Source organism: Vidua chalybeata, chromosome Z (genome assembly GCF_026979565.1).
Source record: "Vidua chalybeata isolate OUT-0048 chromosome Z, bVidCha1 merged haplotype, whole genome shotgun sequence".
In the NCBI taxonomy this organism is placed as follows: domain Eukaryota; kingdom Metazoa; phylum Chordata; class Aves; order Passeriformes; family Viduidae; genus Vidua; species Vidua chalybeata.
The window spans coordinates 15890741-15915613 of NC_071570.1; the positions used below are offsets into that span (position 1 = coordinate 15890741).

At 36.5% G+C, this 24873-nt stretch overlaps 1 protein-coding gene across 3 annotated transcripts in view; it reads left to right on the plus strand.

Annotated features, from left to right (window-relative positions):
- The window catches only part of PRUNE2 (prune homolog 2 with BCH domain), a 146504-nt gene that overhangs the window by 103100 nt on the left and 18531 nt on the right, over nt 1-24873 (plus strand). For 2 of the 3 annotated variants that reach the window (XM_053932475.1, XM_053932476.1), the window contains exons 2-8: nt 4019-4098; nt 4989-5189; nt 9356-9532; nt 13746-13848; nt 17310-17441; nt 17596-17682; nt 21884-21982. In XM_053932475.1, the coding sequence (XP_053788450.1) occupies nt 4019-4098; nt 4989-5189; nt 9356-9532; nt 13746-13848; nt 17310-17441; nt 17596-17682; nt 21884-21982 (879 nt within the window). Of the gene's footprint in view, nt 1-4018; nt 4099-4988; nt 5190-9355; nt 9533-13745; nt 13849-17309; nt 17442-17595; nt 17683-21883; nt 21983-23824; nt 23861-24379; nt 24419-24873 lie in introns of all 3 variants that reach the window. The other variant, XM_053932473.1, reaches the window with a different exon arrangement.

Here is a 24873-nt window from a genome sequence, read left to right on the forward strand (position 1 = left end):
AGCTTATTAATTTATTGAGCTGTAGGGATGTCTGAACCAAAAAAAAGAGCAAGGAAAGTATTTCAGCCTCCTGCCTCTCCTCCTTTCAAATGAATTTGGTATCTGTCTCTGATCCATCTTTGAGAAATGAGGGGGGTTCAGCTGCTTCTGAACAAGATCACAGACCTGAATATCAGAGCAAATAATCAGTAACTTGATTCCCAGTGCAGCTGATCCTTAAATTACTGGTCTGTGTACAACATAAAAGAAGTCATTTATGACACAAAAAACCTTAATTGATTTTGACCTCTGTTCCAAGATCCTTTTTTTATCAATCCAGTAAGTCATACCTGATTAGAATGTGCTTTCTAAAGTAACTTATTTCTTCAATAGAAGCATTCATTAAAAGGGGATAAAAAAAAATATCTCTTTCTTTAATATTTTTGTCCACATCATCCATGTTACAAGCTGCACCCTTATGGCAAGGCAAGGAATTTTATAAGCCAGAATTTTGAAAGCATGTGAAGTAGTCTGTTGGAAAGGAAGAGGAGGTAGTTGCCTATTTTAAAGTTTCTGGAGTCTGACTTCCTTTACCAGCGTTCCTGCTGAGGTCTGTTGAGAGCTTCTGCACACCCAGAAATTACTCTGCAAGGTGCTGAGCAGCTCAGCATAACATGTGCTCAAAATCCATCAGAAAATCTGAAGCTGTGTCTGTAGAAAGCAATCTTCACCCATATCCTCCTTATTTTCTTAGTGACAGCAATTCTAAAGCCATATGTTGGGGCACAATATCACAGACATTTAAATACAATTTTAAATATACCTGTATTACCCATTAATTTATGAGTGAAATATTGACTGTGGCATATGAAAATGAAGAACTTTCACTGAACCTAAGGTGTATGTGTCTGGCAAGGAATCTTTTATGTCTTTGGGTAAAGTACAGAGGATTGGGAAAAATAAGGCTAGCTCCCAAGGCAGACTTTTCTCTGAAAAGCATGTTGACTGGTTTTGATAGTTCATAAGAACCTGACACAATTAAAAAAAAAAAAAAACAAACACCCCCACAAAAAAAAAAAAAAAAAAAAAAAAAAAAAAAAAAAAAAAAAAAAAAAAAAAAAAACAGGAAACCTAATCTCTGCTAAAAAAATGCTTCTGAAAGGCAATAGCATTTTATGTAATTAAAGATAAAATGGACAACCTTGCATGAGCAATGCTTTTGGCAACTGGACTTTTTAAATGCCAGCTTTGACCCAGTGCTTGTAGTACCAGAGAGTCTTTCCAAATTTAATAACCCAATAAGAAAAGTACAGATTTTTGACATTAAAAGCACTGTGTCAATAAAATAAAGTTATAAATTCTCCAACAAATTCTGATGCTGTTTAACTGTAATCCAGTAGTAGGGTTATTTTTTGAGTATACTGCTTGTAGCTGAATTTCATAAGATATTCAAACAAGTGTTTCACATATAGCTTTTAATACCTGGAAATGTACTGTTCTTCACAAATGTGATAAAAATTCTGATTTAAGTCAGCTGCAATAGTCCCATTGAAAGCAGAAAAATACTTCAAATTTCTGTTGTGAAAGTGGAAGAGGCCCTAGAGAAAGCAACAATTCCAACTCAAGTACATACGTGTTGAAAAAACATGCCACAGGGAGAAAAGCAGTCTTGAGGTAATCCTAGAAACATCACGATTTAGGATAATTCTGTTCTGGGCATTGCAAAAATGTTATGCAGCTCTAAATTTATCAATTAATTACTTGTGGGAAATTGCTTTCTTTCAGATTATAATTGTCACTGTTTCTGTAGGTATAGAGTTTGTAAAACTCAGTCGTGCTCTTTTGATATAAAGCAAAAGATGATTTTCATTCTTAAACAACTCTTTTGTTTTATGCAGAGAAAAGTGTCTCTTTTTAATACAGAAAGCTTGAAATTTCACTGTCCTGCTCTACCTTACTCTTCACACAGCTTTATATATTTCCTATCAAATAATTTCCTCCAGAAATTTCCAAAGGTTGTGCAGGTAAGGAATTGCCATTTGGTCTGATAAAGCTGTAAGAAATATCACAAATTAATTGTTTGAATGACAGTACCAAAATTCTATTATTTCCAACCAAAATATGAACTCTTGAGTACCCTTAAATCATCATTTTACTAATCCTAAGCTGGTTTAATCGAAGAACTCTTCATGGGTTTATTTTTTGAAAGGTTAATAAAGCCCCACATAAAATCCAAATCTGAATTTACAATGGGTTAGAAAGATTCATACTCTCCCCACACCCTTTCCACTACAGTTATTTGCCTTAGCCAGCTGTTAATTACAGCACTTCTTTTAAATTAGGATTTCTCTCTAGTTAGTTCAGATGAATGAATCAGACTTCATTACACTTATTTTACTATGGATTATATAAAAGTCACCAAAAAAAAAAAAAAAGCCAAGGACTCTAATGATTTATTTACATTATCAATGTAAGTTGTGGTGGTATTCAGTACTTCTGAATACAGATAATTGTACAGAGTAGGGGGTGGGGGGAAGGAGCTGGTATCTTACAGGCAATTCGTGCCTTCATTTCAGGATACTTTGATCAAATTTCTTCACTATTCTGTTCTGTATCCTAAGAGAAAGTGTTTCAAGCCTTCTTTGACAGTAATTAAACATATTCCAGAATTGGTATGTTTTGTAAAATATGTTTATGAAAGACACACTCTACACTATGTACTGATAAAAACAAAATTAGTAAAATCAGTTTTTGTTGAGAGACAAGGCTTGGTTCTAAGCTGAGCAGCACAAACATGTTTGACCATAGCTTTAAACTGTGTTCTCTATGGTCTCATGGAAAATTGGGAGTTCACTAGTTTGCTGGTCTGTACTGGGAATTTGATCTCACGGGGCTTAAAGGCTTTTTCAGCTTTAGGCACAGTGAAGCCTTTGGCAGCCCTATATATGCACATTTACATATAATTTATATTAAATAACTAGAAATCACAGAAATGATACTCTTACTTTGATACAGTGATCGACCAAAGGGTCCCGTCTGGACACAAATAATGAGGGTAGGCCTCCTCATTGGGAAAGTGAGGGCAGGAAAAAACTGCAAGAGCAATAAGCCACACCTCTTCAGATGTGTTCAGCTGAATCGCTTGAATCATTCAAAACATAGCTAGCTGATGCTGTTGCAGGGAAAAGTACCAGCTTTGATCCCATCACAGTTCTGTTGGTCAAAGTATTAGAATGGTCTGGGGAAAAAAAGAAAGAAAACAGATTTCAGAATAAAATGCTACAGGTATTATGATAAAGTAAATGAAGCTCTCTTGAAGTCATACATTTGGACATAGTTTGGTAGCTGTTAAAAGTGTCCTGAAAATTTGAAATGTTGTTTCATATTTGTGGTTGCACTGTTCTTCCAGCAAGTATTTAGTAAAATATTTAAATAGCAAGTAGACATAAAAACGGTTCAAGTCAACTTGCTTTAAACATTTCACTATCTTTGTTGCTATTTTCACCACTTAGTGCCTTTTCCTTGTCTTATGTATATATGTATGTGTGTAGATATGTATGTACATATGTATATATGTTAAATGTAATTTCTTAGTATCTTCCTAAAATGGAGTCTAGGTAAGATATTTGGAACAATTTAGTCTTTGAAAATCTTTGATGTAGTTTTGGTTCTCGCTTTTTTACTTTCTGAACTTTTTCAATGTGACAGATTACCTGCATCAGTATTACTGATTTGGGTCAGAATTGCTGTAAGATACACATGGTACCAAAAAAGGGAAAACCTACTCATTTTTGCTATACAGTAACTGTGTATACAGTCATGAATATACTGTTTTACAAAGAGTAGCTGAAGCTCCTTGCAATGATGTCTCCCATTTGCTGGATAGCCAAAGACCAACTTCATTTGTGTAAAATGAGAAATATTGCTGTTTGCAACATAGGTTTTGTAATCAGACTTCTGAACTGGCTGTGTTGGAGGAAATTTCAGTTCTATATAAATCAAGATCTATTCAAGATCTTACTTTGTATTTACCTCTCAGGTTGGTGCAAGAGGATGTGGGAATGGACATCCCCTTAACTGAGGGTGTATTAAGCCCCAGTTCTACGGAGATGAGACCTGGTGAGAGAAGCTCTTGCTCATTTTCTTAATTGTATCTTATTCCTGTGGCATTTAATTATGCAGTGAGAATGACATTTCTGTGCTGGTAAAGAATCAGTTCAGTGTTAAAAAGAAAAAAGCATTGAGTTTGCTTTATTTAGTCAATTTTCTTCTTCACTTGAGAAGTAATAATTACAGTGTGACACTTTCTCTTGGGCATTGTTACCACTTGTTTAGTCCTTGTAAAGTTTTAATAGTCTGTATTATTTATTTTATAATTGACTTCTGACTAAGTGAACTAAGTTGGACAGAACAACTTGAAATGTGCCATACAAGGCAGAGGCAAGGAGCAAAGGTATATCTAGCTCTCATTGTGTTGAATACTACTTCTATTTAGGACTGATTAAGAGACTCAGAGATTTTTTTATTTGTTACTGTACTGAGTAAGGTATTCTCTAGTTAAAGCTAAAGATGTAAGTATTTGTGAATCAGGCCTGAGTGCATAAGAAAATAAATATTTACAATGGCTTTTAACTCATACAAATTTTCCCACGGCTCAGCAATGTCTTGATTCATAACTGAAATGATTTGTATTTGCCCTTTAAACTCTTAAATATTGTGGGTCAGAGCATGTTCAAAACCTCATTTTTGTCTGATGATTGCAAAAAAATGAATCTGGATTTAGCATAATTTAAGACCTCTGAACTACATTTCCTGTTCCTGTAGATTTTTGTTTCATTTCTTTAAGCATTAATGCTAATATTTGTGTTTTGTGTTAGATGGTCTTAAATGTCATGGGGTTACTGGAATTGATCTGTCCCAGTATGTTTAAAGGTAGGTTTTGAGTACCTCGGAGATACAGTTCTTTTTCTCTTTTTTTGTTTTTTTTTTTTTTTTTTCTCTATATTCAGAACCTCCCAATTCACTTGATCTTAATGGTTCCCAACCCAGAAGGATAAAGCTCACTGCTCCAAACATCAATCTCTCATTGGACCAGAGTGAAGGGTCTATACTGTCGGATGATAATTTGGATACACCTGATGAAATTGACATTAATGTAGATGACCTTGACACTCCTGATGAAGCTGACTCTTTTGAATACGCTGGACAAGGTAATATTCTAGATTGTAAATGCAGGGTTCATCAGTGCTAGGCATCCAGGTATTTTTACTGTCTGCTATTTTTTAACTTTTATTCCTCCAGTGTAAAGTATTATCTTTCTATTTATTCAGAGTGCTGAAAGAAATAGTACAGGTGAATTAATAAAGTAAGAGCAGCTACCTAGGGAGAATGAAATTCAAAGTCCTGTCTTTGTCGAGTACCAAAGGACTTGTCTGAAAACAGTTTTTCTAGAAGGAGAGAGCAGCTGACTGTTGCTGTAGAGAATGCTGTACCTCTGTCCAGCTCTAGATGACAGTTACATTGGTCATATTTAAGAATGTAACTTTGTGCAAAATATGTTGGCTGCACCAAAGATCTTGCAATATGTAAGTGAGGTAGACACAATGTGCTGAGAGGTCTTTTGTTAGGAAGAAAGGTCTGCTTTTTATTCCCACAATTGGAAAGCTGAGATATGGAAGGTATGGCATAATAAAGCTAGCTCAGGTGATGGAAGAACAAAATTCCTTGTTCCACTAATTTTAATGTTCTTTCTTAGCAGGGCTAGCTCTACAATATAGATGCACCCTGAAGTGTGCAATGGAAACTTCACTCTTTCTTCATGTATTAATGATGTTCTCTTAGAGAAATATGATGTAGAAGTTATACTCAGTTTACTTAATTTTATGATGTTCAAAATAGGGCATTTCCTATTCCTTGCTATATTACCTTATAAAACATAAATATGTAAGAACTGTAATTGCTGATGCAGGTACAAAGAGATCACAAGCTATCTGAGGGGAAAACAAGTGTGAACATTTTACAGCTGAGAGCAGAAAGAAACTTTTAAAATGGATCAGTTCAAACTGAATTTTCCCATGCATTTACTTTCCCTAATGCTAGTGAGGTTGCTGGAGCATACAAGAACAGTTGCATTATTTTAAGTGGTATTGCCAAAGAGGTATTAGTGTTTACTCAGTCATGCATTAGCATCTCTAATGTTACTTCTCATGAGGGGGCTGATTTCCTTATATGTTGATGCAGAGTGTGGTGATGAGTTGCTTGATAGTTAGAAGATTTTATGGTGAAGGTAAAACTAACCCACACACAGAGGCTCACATGCTTAGACTGTTGTGACCACCATGTGAGAGAAAAAGTCTCTTGTCTGCAGTAGAACAGATGTTTCCTTTAAGCCCTCAAGTAATTAAATTCAACTCTAGTGATTTTGGTAGCAGTAGTATTGATGGCATTTCCTCCCAGTGGTTTTTTTTTCTTGCTTTCTAAATGTGATGATTCGTTTGGTTCTTAAAGTTAGACCAATTTCCCCAAACTCTTCAGTGAAGAGCTCAGGGTCCCTCTAGTTTTGGTGACGTTTATATGGTTGTGTAGTTTTATTTTAGATAGTTTATAGTAAATATATCTTCCACTGAGATGAATCATGAAAAGAGTAGGAAAGACCAAAAAAAAAAAATCAACATTTTATCAAAATAAGCCAGCAATAAAAGAAGTTGGCTATAAGTAATGTTAATCTGATAACTAAGATTATAGTCATAAGAACCAGTGCAGAATGGCTTATTTGCATGGCAAATAGCCTTTGTTATCTTTGTACTCCTGTACTCTACTTAGCTGGTATGCACTCATCATGATGTTACCAGCAATCTCCCACAATTCAATATTTCTAACTGCTGCCAAACTCAGAAAAGTAAACACTGAGAATAACATAGCTGCTGAGACCAGAAAGAACAGTGACTTTTGTCATGATCAGACTGTTGAAGGTCCCTTTGAACTACAAAAGACAACTGAGAAAACAAGACTGTTAACATGGTTCAGGAGTTTGCTCATCACTGAAAAATGTCTCTGTATTATACGTAATACTGACACCCATTTTTTCAAATGAATGGTGAAGAGCAATTATCACAACTGCAATATGCATGAAAGATGAGAGCAGAAATACTAAAATACTTGTCTTGATCTAGCACCTGACTTGGTCAGAGATTGGTTGATCATCAGTTTCATGGGGTGGGGCTTTTTACTCGCTAATACCATACATTTCAACATTCCCTATACAAGCCATGCTAGTTTCTGAAATGAGCTTTTTATGATTATTGCTTTAGATGACATAAAAATTGCATTTCTGAAAACCATATATGGGTATCAGTGAAGGCCTGCTCTCCAGTCAGCATATTTATAAAGAAAGAATGGTTATTATTTTTTCTGCAGATATTATTTCCTTTCTGAATTTCACACTGGTGCATCTTTCTCTGCAAAATCAACACTCCAGGCAGTAAGGGAGAGCTATTTCATCAGGAAGAGGCAATCTAGTACCATTTCTATTAAAAAATAATTCATGTATCCAATTTCAACACTGTAAGTTTTATCAGGGTTTTAGTAATTTTTAGTTGTCATAAGTTTCACCAAACGAAAGGAAAAAAAAAAAATCAAACCCCAATATCAGCATTGGTCAGCCATGTACATAGCCAAGATTCTTTTAATTAAAGTTTGTTCTGCCAGCTACACTTCACTGCCTCAGAGGAACAGTCATGTTCCTTGTTCTTCACAAGGAATCAGCTGACCTGACAGTCTTCCTAGGCTGTGTTGATAATCCCATCTGTCTATTCTAAAAGTACCTGAGCTGCATAATAGTGTCCTGTGGAGACCCTGTATCCTTAAAGGAATGGGCTGCCCTGCAAGGGCCTGTCAAAGTTTGCATAAATTGACTGTGTGCATGTAATTTTCATATTGCTACCAACAGTACCTTTGCAAAACTGACAACATACAAAATTGCATTAAGATACCTGGGTTTGGAGGTAGTGGGGTTATGCATTTTGTAAGCTTAATCCCACTGTCACAGAATACGTGGTATTCCAAAGCTGAATGCTACTGTTAAACATCGTGAGCACTGTGCCCTGAGAAAGGCATGAATATATTCTTCAATTCCTCAGTATATAATCTGCTGAGCAGCAACTGTTAAACCAATTTGACGCTATACTTGAAAAAAGCCCACTTTTTGTCAGACTGTCCTTTTTTTCCAACCTTAGATCTCCTCAAACTCATTTGGAGTTCTTAAGGAAAAAAAGGCTTATATGGTCACATTAGAGTTGCATGTGCATATATTTCTTGATTTTCCATCCCTGTTTCCACCATTAATACAATTTTATTTGAGTATGTTTTTAACTCTTTGGCTAGTTAGACAGTGAGGAAAGAGGTGAAATATTCCTCCTTTCTTTCAGGATTCCATCAGGCAGGAACTAGGTAAAGTAGAGAATTGTTTATAGACTCAGATTTCATTGCACATGAGAGAATATACCTCAGAGAGGCACCTTCTGCCAGTATAATTCTCTAATAATATTTTGTATTAGGTACAGAAAATACAAGACAGGCAGTGGTAGAAATTCAGACTTTGTTAGTCCTATTGTAGCAATAAATATGTCCTCAACGTATCTTTTTTAGAAGCTTTTTTTGTGGGCTTAGAGAAACTTAGTGTTTGTAACAGATGTGGTGAAATTATTGGTAGGATTTAATGGAAAATTCAGTTTTACAAAGTAATAGTACATGCATGTATATGTGCCTGTAGCTTCTATGTAGACATATGTGGTATACATACAATATACTATCATATTCCTGATTTCATAAATAACTTCTTAAATTCTTATGATAAACTAGTGTGTTTTGAAGATCACATACCTTGATTTGTATGAGTAGTTCAAGAAGAAGCCTTAATCAGAGGGGCACATCTGTAGATAACCCAACACATAGAAAGTGTTGGGTTATTTACAGATGTGCCTCTCTGATTAAGTGTTTGAGGGCACCTCTGAAACATTGTGTTCTTTAGTTCTTGTCAATTAAAATTACTTCTTTGAATTTATTCTTAATTCTCACAGGCCTCATTAGTGTTTTCAAATAGAATGCCTGCAGCTTTTTATGTATTCTTGTGTATGTCATTATGTATCACTCTGTCTTTGTTTACTGTTACCTCACTTACTGACTTGCAATTCAAATTCTGTTGTTATACCTGCAGAGACAGAATAATATTTTAGAAAGGACAGTTTATTTCAAATATGTGTTATTCTGCTCTTATTTATACCAGAAGTGTAAACATGCAGTTAATTTCAGTCATCCGACGGCAAAAATATTTAGAGCTTTAACAGAAAGAGGTAATATATACAGTTCTCCTTATCAGAAGAGCAGACTGCTGCTAAGGATGCTTCCCAGGAAGAGTCTGAATCAATTCCTGAGTACTCTGCTGAAGAGGAGCGAGAGGACAACAGGTTATGGAGAACAGTGGTTATTGGAGAACAAGAACAGCGAATTGATATGAAAGTCATTGAACCTTACAAAAAAGTCATTTCACATGGAGGTAGGAGCAGCTGTAAGCATTTTTTAAATTGATGTAAAAATTCATGCTTTATTGATCATGATTTATTTTTATTTTTGTTCCATTATCATATTGACAAGGGGAGAGAAAACTTATTTTTCAGCCTTGGCTGATAACAGCCAGGCTTTAAATTCAATATGGCAATGACTAAGAAGAATTTTAAATTTAAAGCTATTTTGGAAGCAGCATACTGACATATAGGTGTCAGGAACAGTCTGGTCATTGTAGGGTAAAACTGTCTTGGACAAGGAAAAAAGCTTTTGACCTACAGCAAAATAAATTTTTGAAAACTTTATTTAGTGAGTTTTGACAAAACCTTTTGTGTGAGGAAGTATAATGCCCTGTGATTTGCTGAATGATTTATGTAGTTGCACAGATCGAAACAAGTAGAATGGCAAAAGAAAAAAGATTTTCCCTGAGGCTTCCATTAATCTGGCTACTCACCTTATGTTATTTTTCTGTCTTTTATGTTGTCAGCAGCATTTCACCAGGAACTGGTTTATGGGACATTTTACATAACTTGTTAATAACTATGAAATAACATATCAAAGAAAACATTTAAAGTAGGAAAATGGCCCCATGTACTTGCTATATTTTCTCATTTGCTTATCTGCTTCCCAGCTTCCTCAGAGAATTCATCGTTTCAGTGTTACTAGTACACTTCTGTATAAATTAATTCAAAATTGATAAGTATTACTCTAAGTGCCTTTTCCTTGGTGTATCAGATTTGGATTATCTTTGGATTCTGTATTTTTGGGAGGCACTCTTTACTATCTGTTAAGCAAGGTATTAGGTTAAGATGAATTGTTTTATTCCAGCAAAAACTCAGGCAGGCAGTGTAGCATCTCAGAGGAAAGATTTTTGAGTTTATATGAGGATGCTTTTGTCACAGTGTTGTTGATCTGCAGCATCTGTTAAAGATACTAGAATATTTAAGTTAAAGTGTTTTCAGTGTTGAACCTCTGTCTGGTAAAATTACATAAATTAATGATGGTTAAATTTTACATTAAAAGCAGCTAAATGCTAGCCTACAGGTATTCATGGTGGCCAGTGTACAGAAGGTTTAACCAGAATTAATAAAGATGTTTAGGCCTCCAAGCATTTTTCTACTACAACACTACCATCAAAGGTTTATAAATGTGATGACACCTCAGACACAATTTAGCAAACATATCCCGATGGCTTAATTTAGGAAACAAACACAGAATATTTTTGGGCCTTGCTAATGTTGTTTATTTATATATATTTGTGTGCTGTAAATTAGTCAATATGCATTTGCAGTAAAAACTTGTCTATTTCCTATTAGATGTTGAAGTTTATGTTTATATCAACTTTTTTTGAAAAATCAGTGTTTAATGGGAGACTAGGTAATTCAGCTCAACTCTCAGTATGAAATAATATTAATTCAAATTTTATGTGTCTGGTGTTTTGTTAGATCATTCCAATGTACGATAAAGAGCATTTAGTTTTTTTTACTTTTGAAAGGGTGTTTTGCTATTAGTCAATAGCATTAGTCATTGTAAAACAAACAGTATAAGATATAACAATAAGTTTCAGCCTGCTGCTGCCTAAACTGAAAATTTTTCCTCATATCTAGGCAAATCAAAATAAGTTATGGACTGGATTAAATTCTGTATTTATGAAGTGGCAGATTGAAGACAAGGAAACAAAATCATTTTGTTATATCTAATGTGGAAAACTTCAGACAACTCGAACAGTTTCTACATTATGGCAGCAAGGCCCATTCCATGTGAAGTTCCCTTTGGTAATACTTCAATGGAGTGTTTAGAGGGCAGGAGGCTTTTCTTTAATCTCAATAATAATAATAGTTTCTGACTAAAATTAGTTAACAGGAAGTCAAGTCAAGCATTTCTCAATGATTCAAAGATCTACTGAACATTCCTCTGTACCAAATGACAGATAACAGCAAATGCAGAATCTAGGTGGTAGCTACAGAATAGGAAAGGGGAGAGTAGATTTGGCAGCCTAGATTTGAGATTGTCTTCAATATATGGTGGTGGAGGAATTGTTTAGAGATCTTTTTCTTTGCTTAGGCTAACTGAGATTTTGGGCAAATGGCTTTTATTGGCTTTTAGTGATGAATTAAAATACACTTGTCCCTAGGGTGAACATTCCTTCTCTTCAAGCATGTGTGAGAAAAAGTGGCTTAGATTTATCTGTGGATTTTTCTTCTGTGTGTTGTTAGCTAGCATCTGCACATAATTGTTTTGCTTTCCATGAACTGCAAACTCTGTTATGTAATTTAGTGGATGCACCTGCCATAATGCGCTCTTCCTGCCAAATTCCTGTCCCTGCCAGCTGGACAGATTGCTTTATTATAAAGTCTTTTAAAATTTTATTAAATTTATGGAAGGAAGGAAATGTACTCCCTATTTCCCTATTTGTAAATCTGAGGGGGAGAGAAATACTGCATTTTCCTGTTGTTCAAACCCAGCTGGCAGCCAAGCCCCACACAGTCAGTCAGTCACTCACTCACTCGCTCACTCACTCACTCACTCACTCACTCCCACATGGTAAATCAGAAGAGTAAAAATTAGTAGTCTTGGGTTGAGATAAGGACAATTTAATACATAAAGCAAAACCTGTGCACACAAGCAAAGCAAAACAAGAAATTCATTCACTACTTCCCAAAGACAGGCAGGTATTCAACCATCTCCAGGAGAGCAGGTCCTCATCACACAAAACACTTGGAAGATAAAGGCCGTCACTCCAAATGTCTCCTCCCACTTCCTCCTTCTTCCTCTCCTGAGCACGATGCCATATGTTCTGGAATATCCCTGTGGTCAGCTGTCTTGGCAGTGTCCCCTTCCTCTTCCAAGTTCTTGCGGATCCTCATCCTGCTCACTGAGTGGTGAGGGGCAGTATGAAAAGAAGAAAATGTCTTGGTGCTTTGTGGACACTGCACAGCAATAACAAAAACATCTCTATATTATCAGCCATCTGACTTCAGTGCTAATCAAAACTACAGTCCCATGCTTGCCACTGTGAAGAAAACGAACTCTATGCCAGCCAAAACCAGCACAATTCCAAATAATCTAGCTGAATAATAATACGAGCTGAAAACAGGACTTGAGTTCCAAAAGCACTTTAGTTTAGGTTTGGATATTGCTCTCTAGTATCCAAAAAGCACTGTAAAAGTCTTAGAATCTCCTTTTGCAAAGGTTGTTTAAGTGTTAGTATTAGCCTTTAATTTTTGTCATAAAAACATGTTCCTGAGGAGAATTGAAGTTTCCTTCACAAATATTATCATCTCTCCTTAGTGTCTGTTTTTTCTAGACTCAAAAGTTTTTTGAATGTTCTCTGAGTATATCTGTCTTCTGTCTCTGCATCACTAGTGCTGTCTACCTACAGCCATTCTTTACAGAATCTTTATAAATTCACTCCTTATTGCATGTATCCTTTAAGCAAAACTTTCTACTGAAATGCAGGAGTATTTTTTATTTATTATTTAAGATAAATGCCAAAAATCCATGGCAGCTGCAAAGTGTTGTGGAAAAGATTAACCAACATTAATCCATAATGAAAAAGAAACATTCTTTTGAATAATAAGCAACTGTGCTGGGCCCTGGACTGGTGGTGTTACAGCTTTGAAGAGTAACAGCTATCATTAGGCAGTGATGCAGCCCAGAGAATGCCAGTATTGGACAACTGGAGTATCAAAGGTTAAAAAGAAATTTATACAAAACTTGCAGCAAAGGATTTAACTGATCCCCAGGAGCTTTTAAGGAATAGTGGAGTGCAGTCATAATTGTAATGTTCTAAAGCCATTGGACCTGCACAGGCCAATTGAGATTGGAGTGCAAGAGTTTGCTGAACATAATTCAAACAATGCAGGACAACAAATGTAGGCTATTTTCTTTAGCCCCTTATTCCTCAGTCTGAGGTGAACATCCAGTACATGATTGCCATAGAGCTGCAATGAACCAGAAGTAGAAGCCTTTTTTTGCAGGTCACTATAAAAAGTTTACTAGTAGTTGTGCTATGTGTGGTTTTTGAGGATTCTGTTTAGCTGACTATCCAACTTTCTTATCACTTCATGATAGCTCATGAAGTATGAAGCATTCTGGGATGCTTCAGCAGCAGACATAGTAGCTTTATTACAGGATTTAAAAAAAAAAATCTTGTTAACAGCCTTTGACAAAGATAAAAATGCATTTTTGGTTTTTTTCCACAGGATACTATGGTGATGGTCTGAATGCTATCATTGTGTTCGCAGCATGCTTCTTGCCAGACAGCAGTCGAACTGATTACAACTATGTCATGGAAAATCTTTTCCTGTGAGTGATATGTGAGCAATGTGACAAAGTCTTTTGAGTTAGTTTTCAGAATTATACAGTGAGAGGTAACCTGTCTTTCCTTAAGAGGCAATTTTGGCTATTGAAAGGGGAGTGACAAGGAAAATAGCAGTTGTAGATAAACTGCTCAGTGGAGTATTATTTTGGTAAACTTTACCTACTCACCTTCCTAAATTAAGGTGTATTTGTCAGGACCAAATCTGACTGTTAGTATTTCTCTAAAAGCCAAGGAGTGCAATATCTTCACCTTGTTGGGTCTACAGTCTTTGCACTATTTCACTAAAGATTTCCACATCTTGCTGAGAACAACCAGTAGGGGCTTAGACAGTTTTTCACTGTTTATTGTTTATTATTATGATGTATTCCTGAAGATATTTTAATATATGCTGTCTTGGGTTTAGGAGTTACAGGGCCTTTTTTTGACACTTGCTTTTTAAAAACAGGATAAATGGCAATTGCTGACACAAGCATCTCTAACTATGCTTCCTGACTCCAGCTGCTTCTGATTCAGCTAAAAGTGGCAGGGGCCAGTTGGCCAGGATACAAATTTGGCCACATAATCCCAAATCTATCACAGGAAAATTATTCCTAATAGCAATTGGTTTGGCAGCCCAAAATTTTGAAGGCAACTCTCTCCTGAAGTGCCTTCAGCTACTTCCACTTACAGCTGTTAAAAAAATCGATCATTCCAATGCTTTCTGTACTAAAATGCAGTAAGTAATTTCTAAAGCCAGCAGGAGACCTAGCCTTTGCCATTTGCAGCTTACAAGGCACTGAGAGCACAGACCCAGTCTCCTTAATGTTCCAGTCTTTGAAGAGGCACTTGTTGGCAGCCAGTGCTTTTAACATTGTCTCTATGTGTGAAAATTAAGACTCTGTTTTAGTTTCTGGTCAGAACAACTGGTATCATTTTCCTGGTAGAGCCTCTAAGAACTCCCTGTCATCTATAGTAACTGGTACACTCAATGCCCAGTGATTTAGAAGAGAGAAAGGAATTACTTCAGTGGTTTTAACTTGATAAGTAAGGAACAAAGCTGACTGTAACCACGACTGACATTCAATAGTTGTTCTTTGTCTTCACCCAAGACCCTTGTTCACATAGAGCTGGTGATAAATTAACTTTGCAGAGAAAGCCTTAAGAGCCTTTTCCACATGGCTTAAGAATATTGCTGAAGTCAATTTTTTAAGTCACTTTTTCTGGAGTAGTAATATAAATGTGAGTTCGTGTTGGCTGTGAACTTGCAGCTTGTTTTATGGCTTGTAGACAGTTGGCTCTCTCCAAGAAAACAAGAAAAAGGAGTAAGTTCAACTCTCTTTCCATTCTAGGTCTGCATGGAATAGAGGAAGTACAACAGTTTGCTAAATATACAGAAACTGATACTTTTAAATATTTGGTGATTCTTTACTATTGAATTATATAGGGGTCTGGAGAGACCTGCAAACCACTGTGTCTCTTTTGTTATACAGCATGTTTCTGATAGCATATAAGCTACCTCTAGCTTCTGATTAACAGCTATCCTCAATAGTTCCTTTCCCATCTGAATTCCTTTCACATTTCCAATTATCTTCTTCCTATTTTTTATATTGACTAATTCTGTAAAATTGTCTTTAAAGGGTTGAATTTGGGTGAAAATGCTTGAAACAGCTTCTACAGCATTTTCTGTAGATAATGCAGAACAACATTTAAAAAATCTACTGTTTCATTTGTGGCTGCCTGGAAGTCAGATTAAAGCCAGTCCACAGATTAAAAAATTTCAAAATAATCTCAATTTGAAAAACTATATTTTGAAAACAAAATCAGCACTTTGCTTTCTGAGTGTTTCAGTTGTTCTAGTCAATGAGAAAATTTCTGTCCATATTTTCAAATAATGAAGAAATTGCCATTATTATAAAATAATAAGAAATTATTAGATGGGTAAAATTTGCAAGGGAGCTCTTGCTCCCTTGACATTTTTAGACTGTCGTGTTCCTGAAGAGACCTGAAAGTCTTGTAGTATTTGAATGCATATTTTAATACATAATACATACATTGTATGTATTTTAATACATACATACTTACACACTTGTACTTACAAACCTGTATGTTTCAGTGTCCAAGTGCCTTTAAAGCACTAGATGTTCTGCCCTGTGGGAAGGGCTAATCTTACAACCTGCCAAATAGTAGCTTTGTTGAAGTAGCTATTTAAATGAAGCTTTATGGATCAGAATGCCCATGCAATCCCTTGCTTTCCTATATCACTGTTAGACATAAGTCTTCACAAATGTGAGGCAAAAGCAGGGAATGCTCAACTGCAAGGTAAGAATGAGCAGTGGAATGCATTGAGGGGGTAGTGATTTGGATGGGATTTACCAAATGCATGGAACTGGTCTAGTTAATGTTGCCTACTTTATGCCCAGGTAATATACCACTCTCTGGTGAGAATTAGATTTCCTGCAATTCTTCTAAAGACATTGCATCCTAAGGAATTTAAGGGTCAGATTAGATTGTGAGGCATTCCCGTACAACTGTGAAAGGGGCCATTATGCTTAGGGATAGAGCTGCCTTTTGTAGTGAGTGCACTCAGGCATTCAGGTTTTTAAGGTGTGACTTGTGGTTTTGCATTCTTGTTTTACATAGGCATGCCTTGAGTCTGGATAGTAGAGAGAGCAATTTGAACTGTTTCAAACTGTTTCATCATTCCTGTGATGATCAGCTCCCAAATGGGATAGGGTCTTCTGAGTGGATCATCTGCATAGATAGGCCCAAACAAGAATTTAAAACCATCTTCTTATTTGAATGAGAAGTGTGCTCTTCTAGGTAGAATGCATTTGACCCCAAGATCACTGTCTGGTAATGGGTGTTGGGAGTGTTTTGCTCACAAAATGAAGTGATGTGTGGTGTGCTCTGTTCCATCATATGTCAGGTTGATGGACAGGTTTTCTTGGTCTTGAGTGTCAAAGTATTTGTGTTTTGCAGTCACAGACTCGATAGCAGGAGTGTAAGGATCACATGAAGTATCAACAAGTATCTTTTGACAACTTTTATTACTGTATTGAACAAACTTGGTGATTAGAATAGTGAATATAAGTTTCTCAAGAGTTAATTTCAGAAGTTCCTGGGACTTCACATGATGCCATATTCTCCCTTGCAAAATCTCCTGATTTAATTACTTTTCAAGAAAAAGCAAATTCACCAGTGATACTTGAAAACTCACTACGAAACTCTGTTATTGTAAGGAAGCCACATATTTTTGAAGACACAGGTAAGACCGTGGTTTTCTAACTGTATCTACAGGTACCGTGGTGATCAGTGCTAAATATTTGCTTTTGTTTAAAGGAAAAGAAAAGCCTGTATTGTCATAAAGTGTTCAATCTGCCTTCATTTATTCGTAATAGCCTGATTTAGTTTGGGCTCAATCAGGTAGTGCACAGTATATGCTCACTGACATCTGTACTTTTATCAGATACGTAATCAGTACCTTAGAGTTGATGGTAGCTGAAGACTATATGATTGTCTACTTGAATGGAGCAACGCCAAGAAGAAGGATGCCTGGATTGGGTTGGATGAAAAAATGTTATCAGATGATTGATCGACGGTAAGTAGTATTTTCCTGTCTGATCCACAGCTGTTATTTTAAACAGTGTCCATTTATGTAACTACGGTATGCCAGGGTTTAGTGTATATTATCTTTCTTTATCTTTTGTGATTTTTTCTGTTTTTCTAAGAAACTATTGCTTTTTTTTACTTAGATTACGGAAGAATTTGAAATCATTCATAATTGTTCATCCATCGTGGTTTATCAGGACAATTCTGGCTGTAACACGACCTTTTATAAGGTATGTAGTAAATACCTTTTTTGATTTTCTATGTCCTTGAGAATACATAAGCACCCTAAATCTTCTAAAGTGGCTGTTAATCTTTCACTGAATAGTACTCATTTTATAGCTGATGTTGGGATTTTGGAAGTTGAATTTCACTTTCCAAAAGTGAATAGGGGGAAAAAATGTGATTCATATGAGTATCTTGTTGCAGAAGACATAGGCATGGTTTTCTAAACCTGTAGGTGTATGTACTCAGAATTCAGTTCCTTAAAATAGTCTTTGTTCAGAATCCAGGCATATAGAAAAGGGGACTGTATGTAATGATAATCACCTTATTTTGAAAATCCTGGCTATGGAACAAGATTAGGTTAGGGTTCTGGGTTTTTAAAATATCATTGCTGCTCATAGCTCATACAAGAGGAAGTGCCTGCATCCTGAGGTGTTTGAATGCATTTGACTTCAAAAAATGTTTAATGCTGTCAAAAATAATTATTTGATTAATAAAACAATCTAAAAAAAAACATTTATGAACTTCAGAGACCTACTTTTACTGCAGAAGATAGGCAAGTATACAGTCAGGGAGAGCACACTGGCAGGTGTAAAAAAGAGCTGCTTCAGGCAAGAGAAGAAGCATCATCTACAAAGGCCACACAGAGAATGACTTATGTCATGACAGATCTCAGGGAGTTCTGCTCACAGTCTGCAGGTGAAGACACTGGAGATCTCTTGTCCCAGGGTGCTCTGTCCTGATTGGGTTGGGGAAGCACATGAGTTATCCCATTGCTGCCAAGTGCAACATGCACAATGTCATAAAGGAGCTCCTTTCTAGATGTGGTATCGTAAAGACCAAGCTGAAAGTTACTATTCAGAATACCAGAGTAAAAGGGAAACAGTACTTGGAATTATCAACACTACTTACGAGGATTTGCTGAGTTGCATTTGATACCTGACGTATTTCTGTTGCCTTCCTATTTGCTCCTAGAAATGACAGTTTGGTCTTTTTTAAAAGTCATGTCTGTTTCAATTCATTAGTCATTTATTCAAACTAGCCATATTAAGCAGCAGTGATTAGAGGTTTTTCATTGCAAAACAGGAGAAAATGTTCACTCTAAATAGTTCGGCAAAGCAAATTAGCAATGCAGAACTAGACACACTAGAGACCATCTCAGCCAGGTAGACTGAGTCTTGGTGCAAAAAGAAAGTGAAGGGCAAATAGAAGCTGAAAAAGGTGGTCAGGACACATGGCTAGTGTGACTTTTGTGGAGGATGACATGAGATATTTGGACCCTTAACAAGGACAGAAGAACATTATGAGTTCCCTTCCCTTTCTTCAGGAGATAAGGAGATAAAAACTTGATTGGATTGAAAGCTGGTGACTGTAACTTAGTTTGCTAGCCCTCAGCTGTTCCCTAAACCCGTGACAGGCACAGTGGGAATTTTAGAGTGAGAAATTAATTGGCCACAAGGCAAGCAGAGATTTCAGTGAGATAGCTAAAGGCAAGCAACATAATTTTAATTGTATATCAGCTGAGGTCTGGGGCTAAACAGTAGAAATCAAAAGCCTGAAAGACTTTAATGGTAAGGGGCAGTCAAGTCACTGAGTGTGGGCTACCCTCAATTCTACCTTAGCTCTATCTTTTTTCTAACTCAAAAACTGGCAAGATAATTCAGTGGAGTATGGGACCCATCCTGACTGACAAAGCGTTGTCTGAATTAAATATAGAATTAAAGAACTAGAGGTAGCAGATACAGATCTTAGATACTCTTTTAGAACCCCTGTTGCTGTTGAGGCAGGGACAGGAATGAAAATGACTCCATCGTCAGAAGTTAAAGAATGATCCAAACTTTATTAACAAGTAGTGTTCCTCCTTTATAACCAGGATCACCAAGGTGAAATATGATTAGTCTCAAAGTGAAAACCTTTCACACCATTGGTGCACTATGAATAGCACACGGTGGTAGAACATATCTATAAACAATATGAACAGAAGGAGAGATAATAAATAGTTTACATTCCTCTCAGACTTTTTCCCAGGCTTAGCCTGGTAGAAATCTCTCTCCTTTTCTCTCTGACTGAACTGAGAATATCTATAAACCCCTATAGATACTCACACCAAAAATTATTTGAGCTGTGTTAGATAAGAAGTTAGATTTTGAAGGGGTTTTTCAAGGCCGTGTGAAACATACTTGGCATTTGATGGAAAAAATTAAATTATGGAAAGTTACCACTATCAGCAGCATGCTTTCCCTAAAGTCTGAAAGAAACTGTGTCTGGGATGCTCATACACTGACTCCCACATGAAGGAATTAGAAATCAGTCACTGTAGTGGAATTAGTGGACCCAGAAGAATCCTCAGGAGGAAAAATTACCCACTGAAAGATTTTTTAATCCCTTCCCACCATCTTTAGAAGCTTATGATTGGCTTGCAGTTTGCCAGGTTACTTCAGATGGCAATGATGATACTGCAGACTATGATTAACAATTTGGATAAAATGCGATGAATCTGTATGTTACCGTGCTTTGACTGGACAGTTGTGGGTGATTCTTGCATCTAAAATGTGACCAGTCTGATCCAGTGTGTGTGCCTAATGATGCTAATTGGGTACAGAGACAAATTACAATGAATGAGCTTAAACAACTGTTCACAGCACCGTCATGTATTCTGGTTCCAGTTGTCTCACTTGGCATTATTGGGAAGATACATCTGTTGAGGGGAGTGGCAGTAACTTTCTGCTCAGAGCTATTTCAGAGGCTTCATGTTGTCTGGCTGTATCTGCAGGTTAGGAGTAAATAGAAAGAATATGTTCTGTTTTTCAAGACCTACACTTAACATATATAGTCAATATGAGCTTGCACTATTACTAATGTTATAAGACAATCTAAATACAACCAGAGCTAAATGTGAAAAATTGCTTTATAAGCCAAATAAGAAAGATTTCTTGTAAGCTCACGCTTATCAAATAACTTAGGTTAGACAAGTAAATAGCCTTGTGTTTTAAGTGTGTTTTCTGAACAATTTAGCCTTTTTTCCAAGTGATCATTTTACAAGCACAATGAATAAATCACATAGCACAACTGAAACAAACACATTATTTTGTCATAGAAAGGCACTGCAGTAAGAATAGACACAATCAGATCTGTGCTCTTCTGAATACATGATGAAATTCAGTTTTATTGTGTTTGATTGAGAATTGGTGTAAAATAGAAATGCTAAGTCATCACAATCCCTTGATGACTGTATGATTATATCCATGTCAAGTAATGCTTCCTGTCTCTTTTTACATTTAAGTAGTCTGTAAGGGATTTGAATATTTTCCGAATTTTTACACATTTCCTTCCAACTGTAAAACTAATCACATTGCCTAATATATAGGCATTACAATTTATAATGTTGGCTTAATAATATGATTCAGGTAGGCTCACGATCAGCTGTACTGCATTAAGATATGGTTATTAAAATTATTAGAGAGATGATTCTGTCTGAGTTAAGGTGCAAACAAGGCCATATGCTGAAGTCAATAGCAGAGACTTTTATTTAGCAGTAATTGTGAGAGAGAGATAGAAAGAAATAGAGTGGATAGGAGGAGAGGTGAAAGAACATGACAAACACAGACAAACAAAGTAGAAAAAGTATCATCACTCCGTGAACTTGATGGCATCTCCTTGGTCCTCTTCTTCTGGTCTTTTGGTGAAGATGTTTCTGGTCTTGTCAAAGTTATGGTCACTGTCTTCATTGAGTGGGGGAAGCCCACAAAACACAGAGTCCATTGCATTTATGTTCACTCAAGTTCAGGTGGGAATGCCCAGGTACCTTGCCTTCTAAGATGTTAGAGCTGCCTCTTACATCAGTGAAGCTGAGTCGTTTATGTTCCACCAGTTATGTCGGGGATTAATACCTTCAGGCTCTGTGTAAAAGTCCTGGTTCTTCCCTACAGGGAAGTTTTCATACCTGAGCCATTGTGTAAGAGAGGACTGACATGATAAAAAGTGTTCTCCCACCTCACAGGACTTGCCTCTTACCAGCCTTATTTAGCTGTGGCAGGTGGATTGTTTGAGTCATTAATCATAAACAGTCCAGTCTCAGTCTGTAACTGAAATATGAATATCCAAATGCTTAATTATTTAATGCATTTAATACGTTTCTTCATTTGCTTTTAGCATGTCATAGAAGATTGAGGGGCAAAGTCAATTAATACTTATTTTTCTGTGTTACAGCTCTAAGTTCAGCAGTAAGATACAGTACGTCAACACATTGGCAGAGCTTCGTGAGATGATTCCAATGGAATATGTGCATATACCAGACAGTATTGTCAAGTAAGTGATGTGCAGTAGCATGAACAGTAGCTAGTTCTAATGGAAACTATTTCCACAAACTGATAATAATGTTAAATACTGTAAGAAAAACAGAAAGCACTTTCCTGATGTTCTTAAAAATGATTATATGTTGTTCCTCAAACATTTCACTGTCAAACTCAGAGCAGGAGACCACCTTGTTATGGAAACACAAACCACAATAAATATTTACTTCTAGGGGAGTGGGAAAATGGTTTGGCCTTTCCTGAGGTACCATCTATACCGTATTTTTTCATAACTTTTACTTCTATTTAAGTGGAGGTGTTTTCAAGTTTTAGTCATGCAGGGCTTTTAGCAGAAATGTTAATTAAAAGATAGTCTATTCAATAGAAGACCAGTAAAATTCCAAATGTTCACTGGTCCTTGCCTTGTCAGTTCTTGTGGTTAAATTCACAACTGCTCAAAGACAGTTCTTTAGTTCTTGCTGCTTATGTGAAGAGGTTTCTTAAATGCAGGCATTTCCAAAGGAAAATATCTGTTTAAAAATTGTAGGAAGTTGATTGGCATTGCTCTCCTCAACTGACTTTTTTTCAGACCTGAAAACATCAAAAAAAGTGGTATGCCAAGACTGAAAGCATGACTGAAAAAAATCATGGTTTTCATGTAGTTACTAAAAGGATGTTCTGTTCAGGAATTAATTTTTTTTAATTGTTCTCTTTAGCATATGTCCCAGGTTTTGAATAGCTTGTTCTAGAAGGTAGTTTGAAGAGTAGATGTGCAAATGTGATTGTATTTTCATTATAACTGGTCAGTAACAGCTTTTGAAGTTGTCATAGATCTCCTCAACCCAGGCAGGAGTTTTCACACCCGTTTCACAGTAGTTGTAAAGCAATTTCCTTTGTCCAGCTGGTGGTGCAATTCCAGGGAGCAGATGGGAAGCTCAGGTCTGGCAATAGCAATTGTGAAAACAGTAAATTGCAGTTGCAAAATCCGGGGTGATAGGGACTTTCACTCAGGTTAATTTGCTGCTGTAACTTCTTTAGAGGTGGAGTGATGATAAAAATGTGGAGCAGAGGCTGTTGGTCAACTGACAAAGAGTTGTCCATAATGTTCTAACATCCCTAACAATTTTTCTTCTGGTTCCTGTAAACATTTTAGTTTCTTATGGTTCCCTTTGCTAGAAACCTTACCATTACTGTCTAACTTCAGAGAGTTTCTGTCTGTTTCCTTGCTATGTTTTACTGTTAAAGTGTGGCAGTACACACATCTGCGTTGCAGAAATTTTTTCTTCCCTGTAAAATTAAAAATGTTCGAAAAGTCCATTCACCTCTTAGACCAAAGATGAAGTGATCACAGCAGTAGTACCAAGGAAACTTTAGTACTTAAAGAGCTTTAGGGTAGTGCCTATTTCACATCAACAGCAGCCAGACGACAGATTAAGATTTTGCTGAAAAAGACAGACCTGGAAAGATGACAATTGCACCCATTGGTGGCAAGCATTTCAACATGATGTAATGAGAAGATTTAGTGGCTGTGTGCATTCAAGGCATCTATGAGTGGCTCTTCCCATACTGCAGGGAGAAGAGCAGTGTTCAGTTCATAGCTTCCCTTCTGCTGCAAATTCAGAGAGATTCCCATAGAAAAATACAACTCATCTTTTGGCTTCATAATTGCTCCATTGCCAAGAACAAGCATACCACCTATGGGCAAGAAAAATTCCACCTTTAGAAAGTAAACAGTGTTATGCCAGAATTTGGGTTATGTGGTTTTCTTGGTAGTTTACAGTGAAGCATGATACAATATGATTGTTGTATGTGAACTTGTACATATTTTCTCTTCCTTCATTAACTCTTATCTTGTAAGGTATGATGAAGATAAGTGTATTAAGAGAAGAATGAGGTAAAACTTGCTTTCTAGCCTATGCTGCTGCTCATAATGGAGTGAATCTGTGTGACAGCCTTTCACCTGCAGGTGACCTCAACAGCTGAATGAGAGAAGACTTGCAATGACACGGCATCTTACTTTCCCCTTCAAGCTGTTGAGATCAGCCTCCCTTGCAAATAAAACTCACTGAACTGTAAAATGTCCTTGACTTGGCCCAGGCTGCAGCTAGTTTAACATTACCTGATAGAGCAACTGAATGCTTTCAGCTCTGTCCACTGGGCATGCCTCAGACCCCTGCTGCCTTTCTGTCTCTGCCTCCAAGTGAGCTAAATAAGGACTTACAAATTTAAAGTGGGTTGAGCACAGGGATAAATGGTATCATACTGAACTGAAGAGCTTTAGCCCTGAATTGTACAGGGTGCCTATTACAAAAGCATGTACTGTATTTGTTCTTTGCTCTGCTATTGCTCTGCTTCATTCTTATGCTCTGCTTGCTTCTCTGTTTCTTTATATCAATAACTTTTACTCATGCAGACTGGATGAAGAGCTGAGGGAAGCTTCAGAAACAGCTAAGTAAGATAGCTTTCAGCTGAATCCTGGCATTGTATTGTTTCACAGGAATAGCTTGAATGCAGTAGTACATTGTGTTTGGTACAGCAGGCAGCTTGTAGTTTCAATTACTGTGTAAGTAAGTTGCCCCATTTGACAATTTACTTCCTCTCTCACTGCTTTTGTACTGCTGGATCTCAGTAATCAATAATCATACCCTTACACTATAAAAATTTTTTTTTGCTGTTTTTTTAATGATTATTTCTATAGTCATGGGAATGACTGGAATCACATACTCCATTAAAATGGATCATTAAACATTTTCTACTCTTCCCCTCTTATGCCGGATTGATACATTTTTCAAGAGGTAGTTCTTTCTACAATTTTTTTTTTCTTTTCACTGTTCACTAAATCACTATCTCAGTTAAGGTAGGTATGTAAATTCTTCTGTCTTTCCAATGTTAGCTGGATAGGCTGGG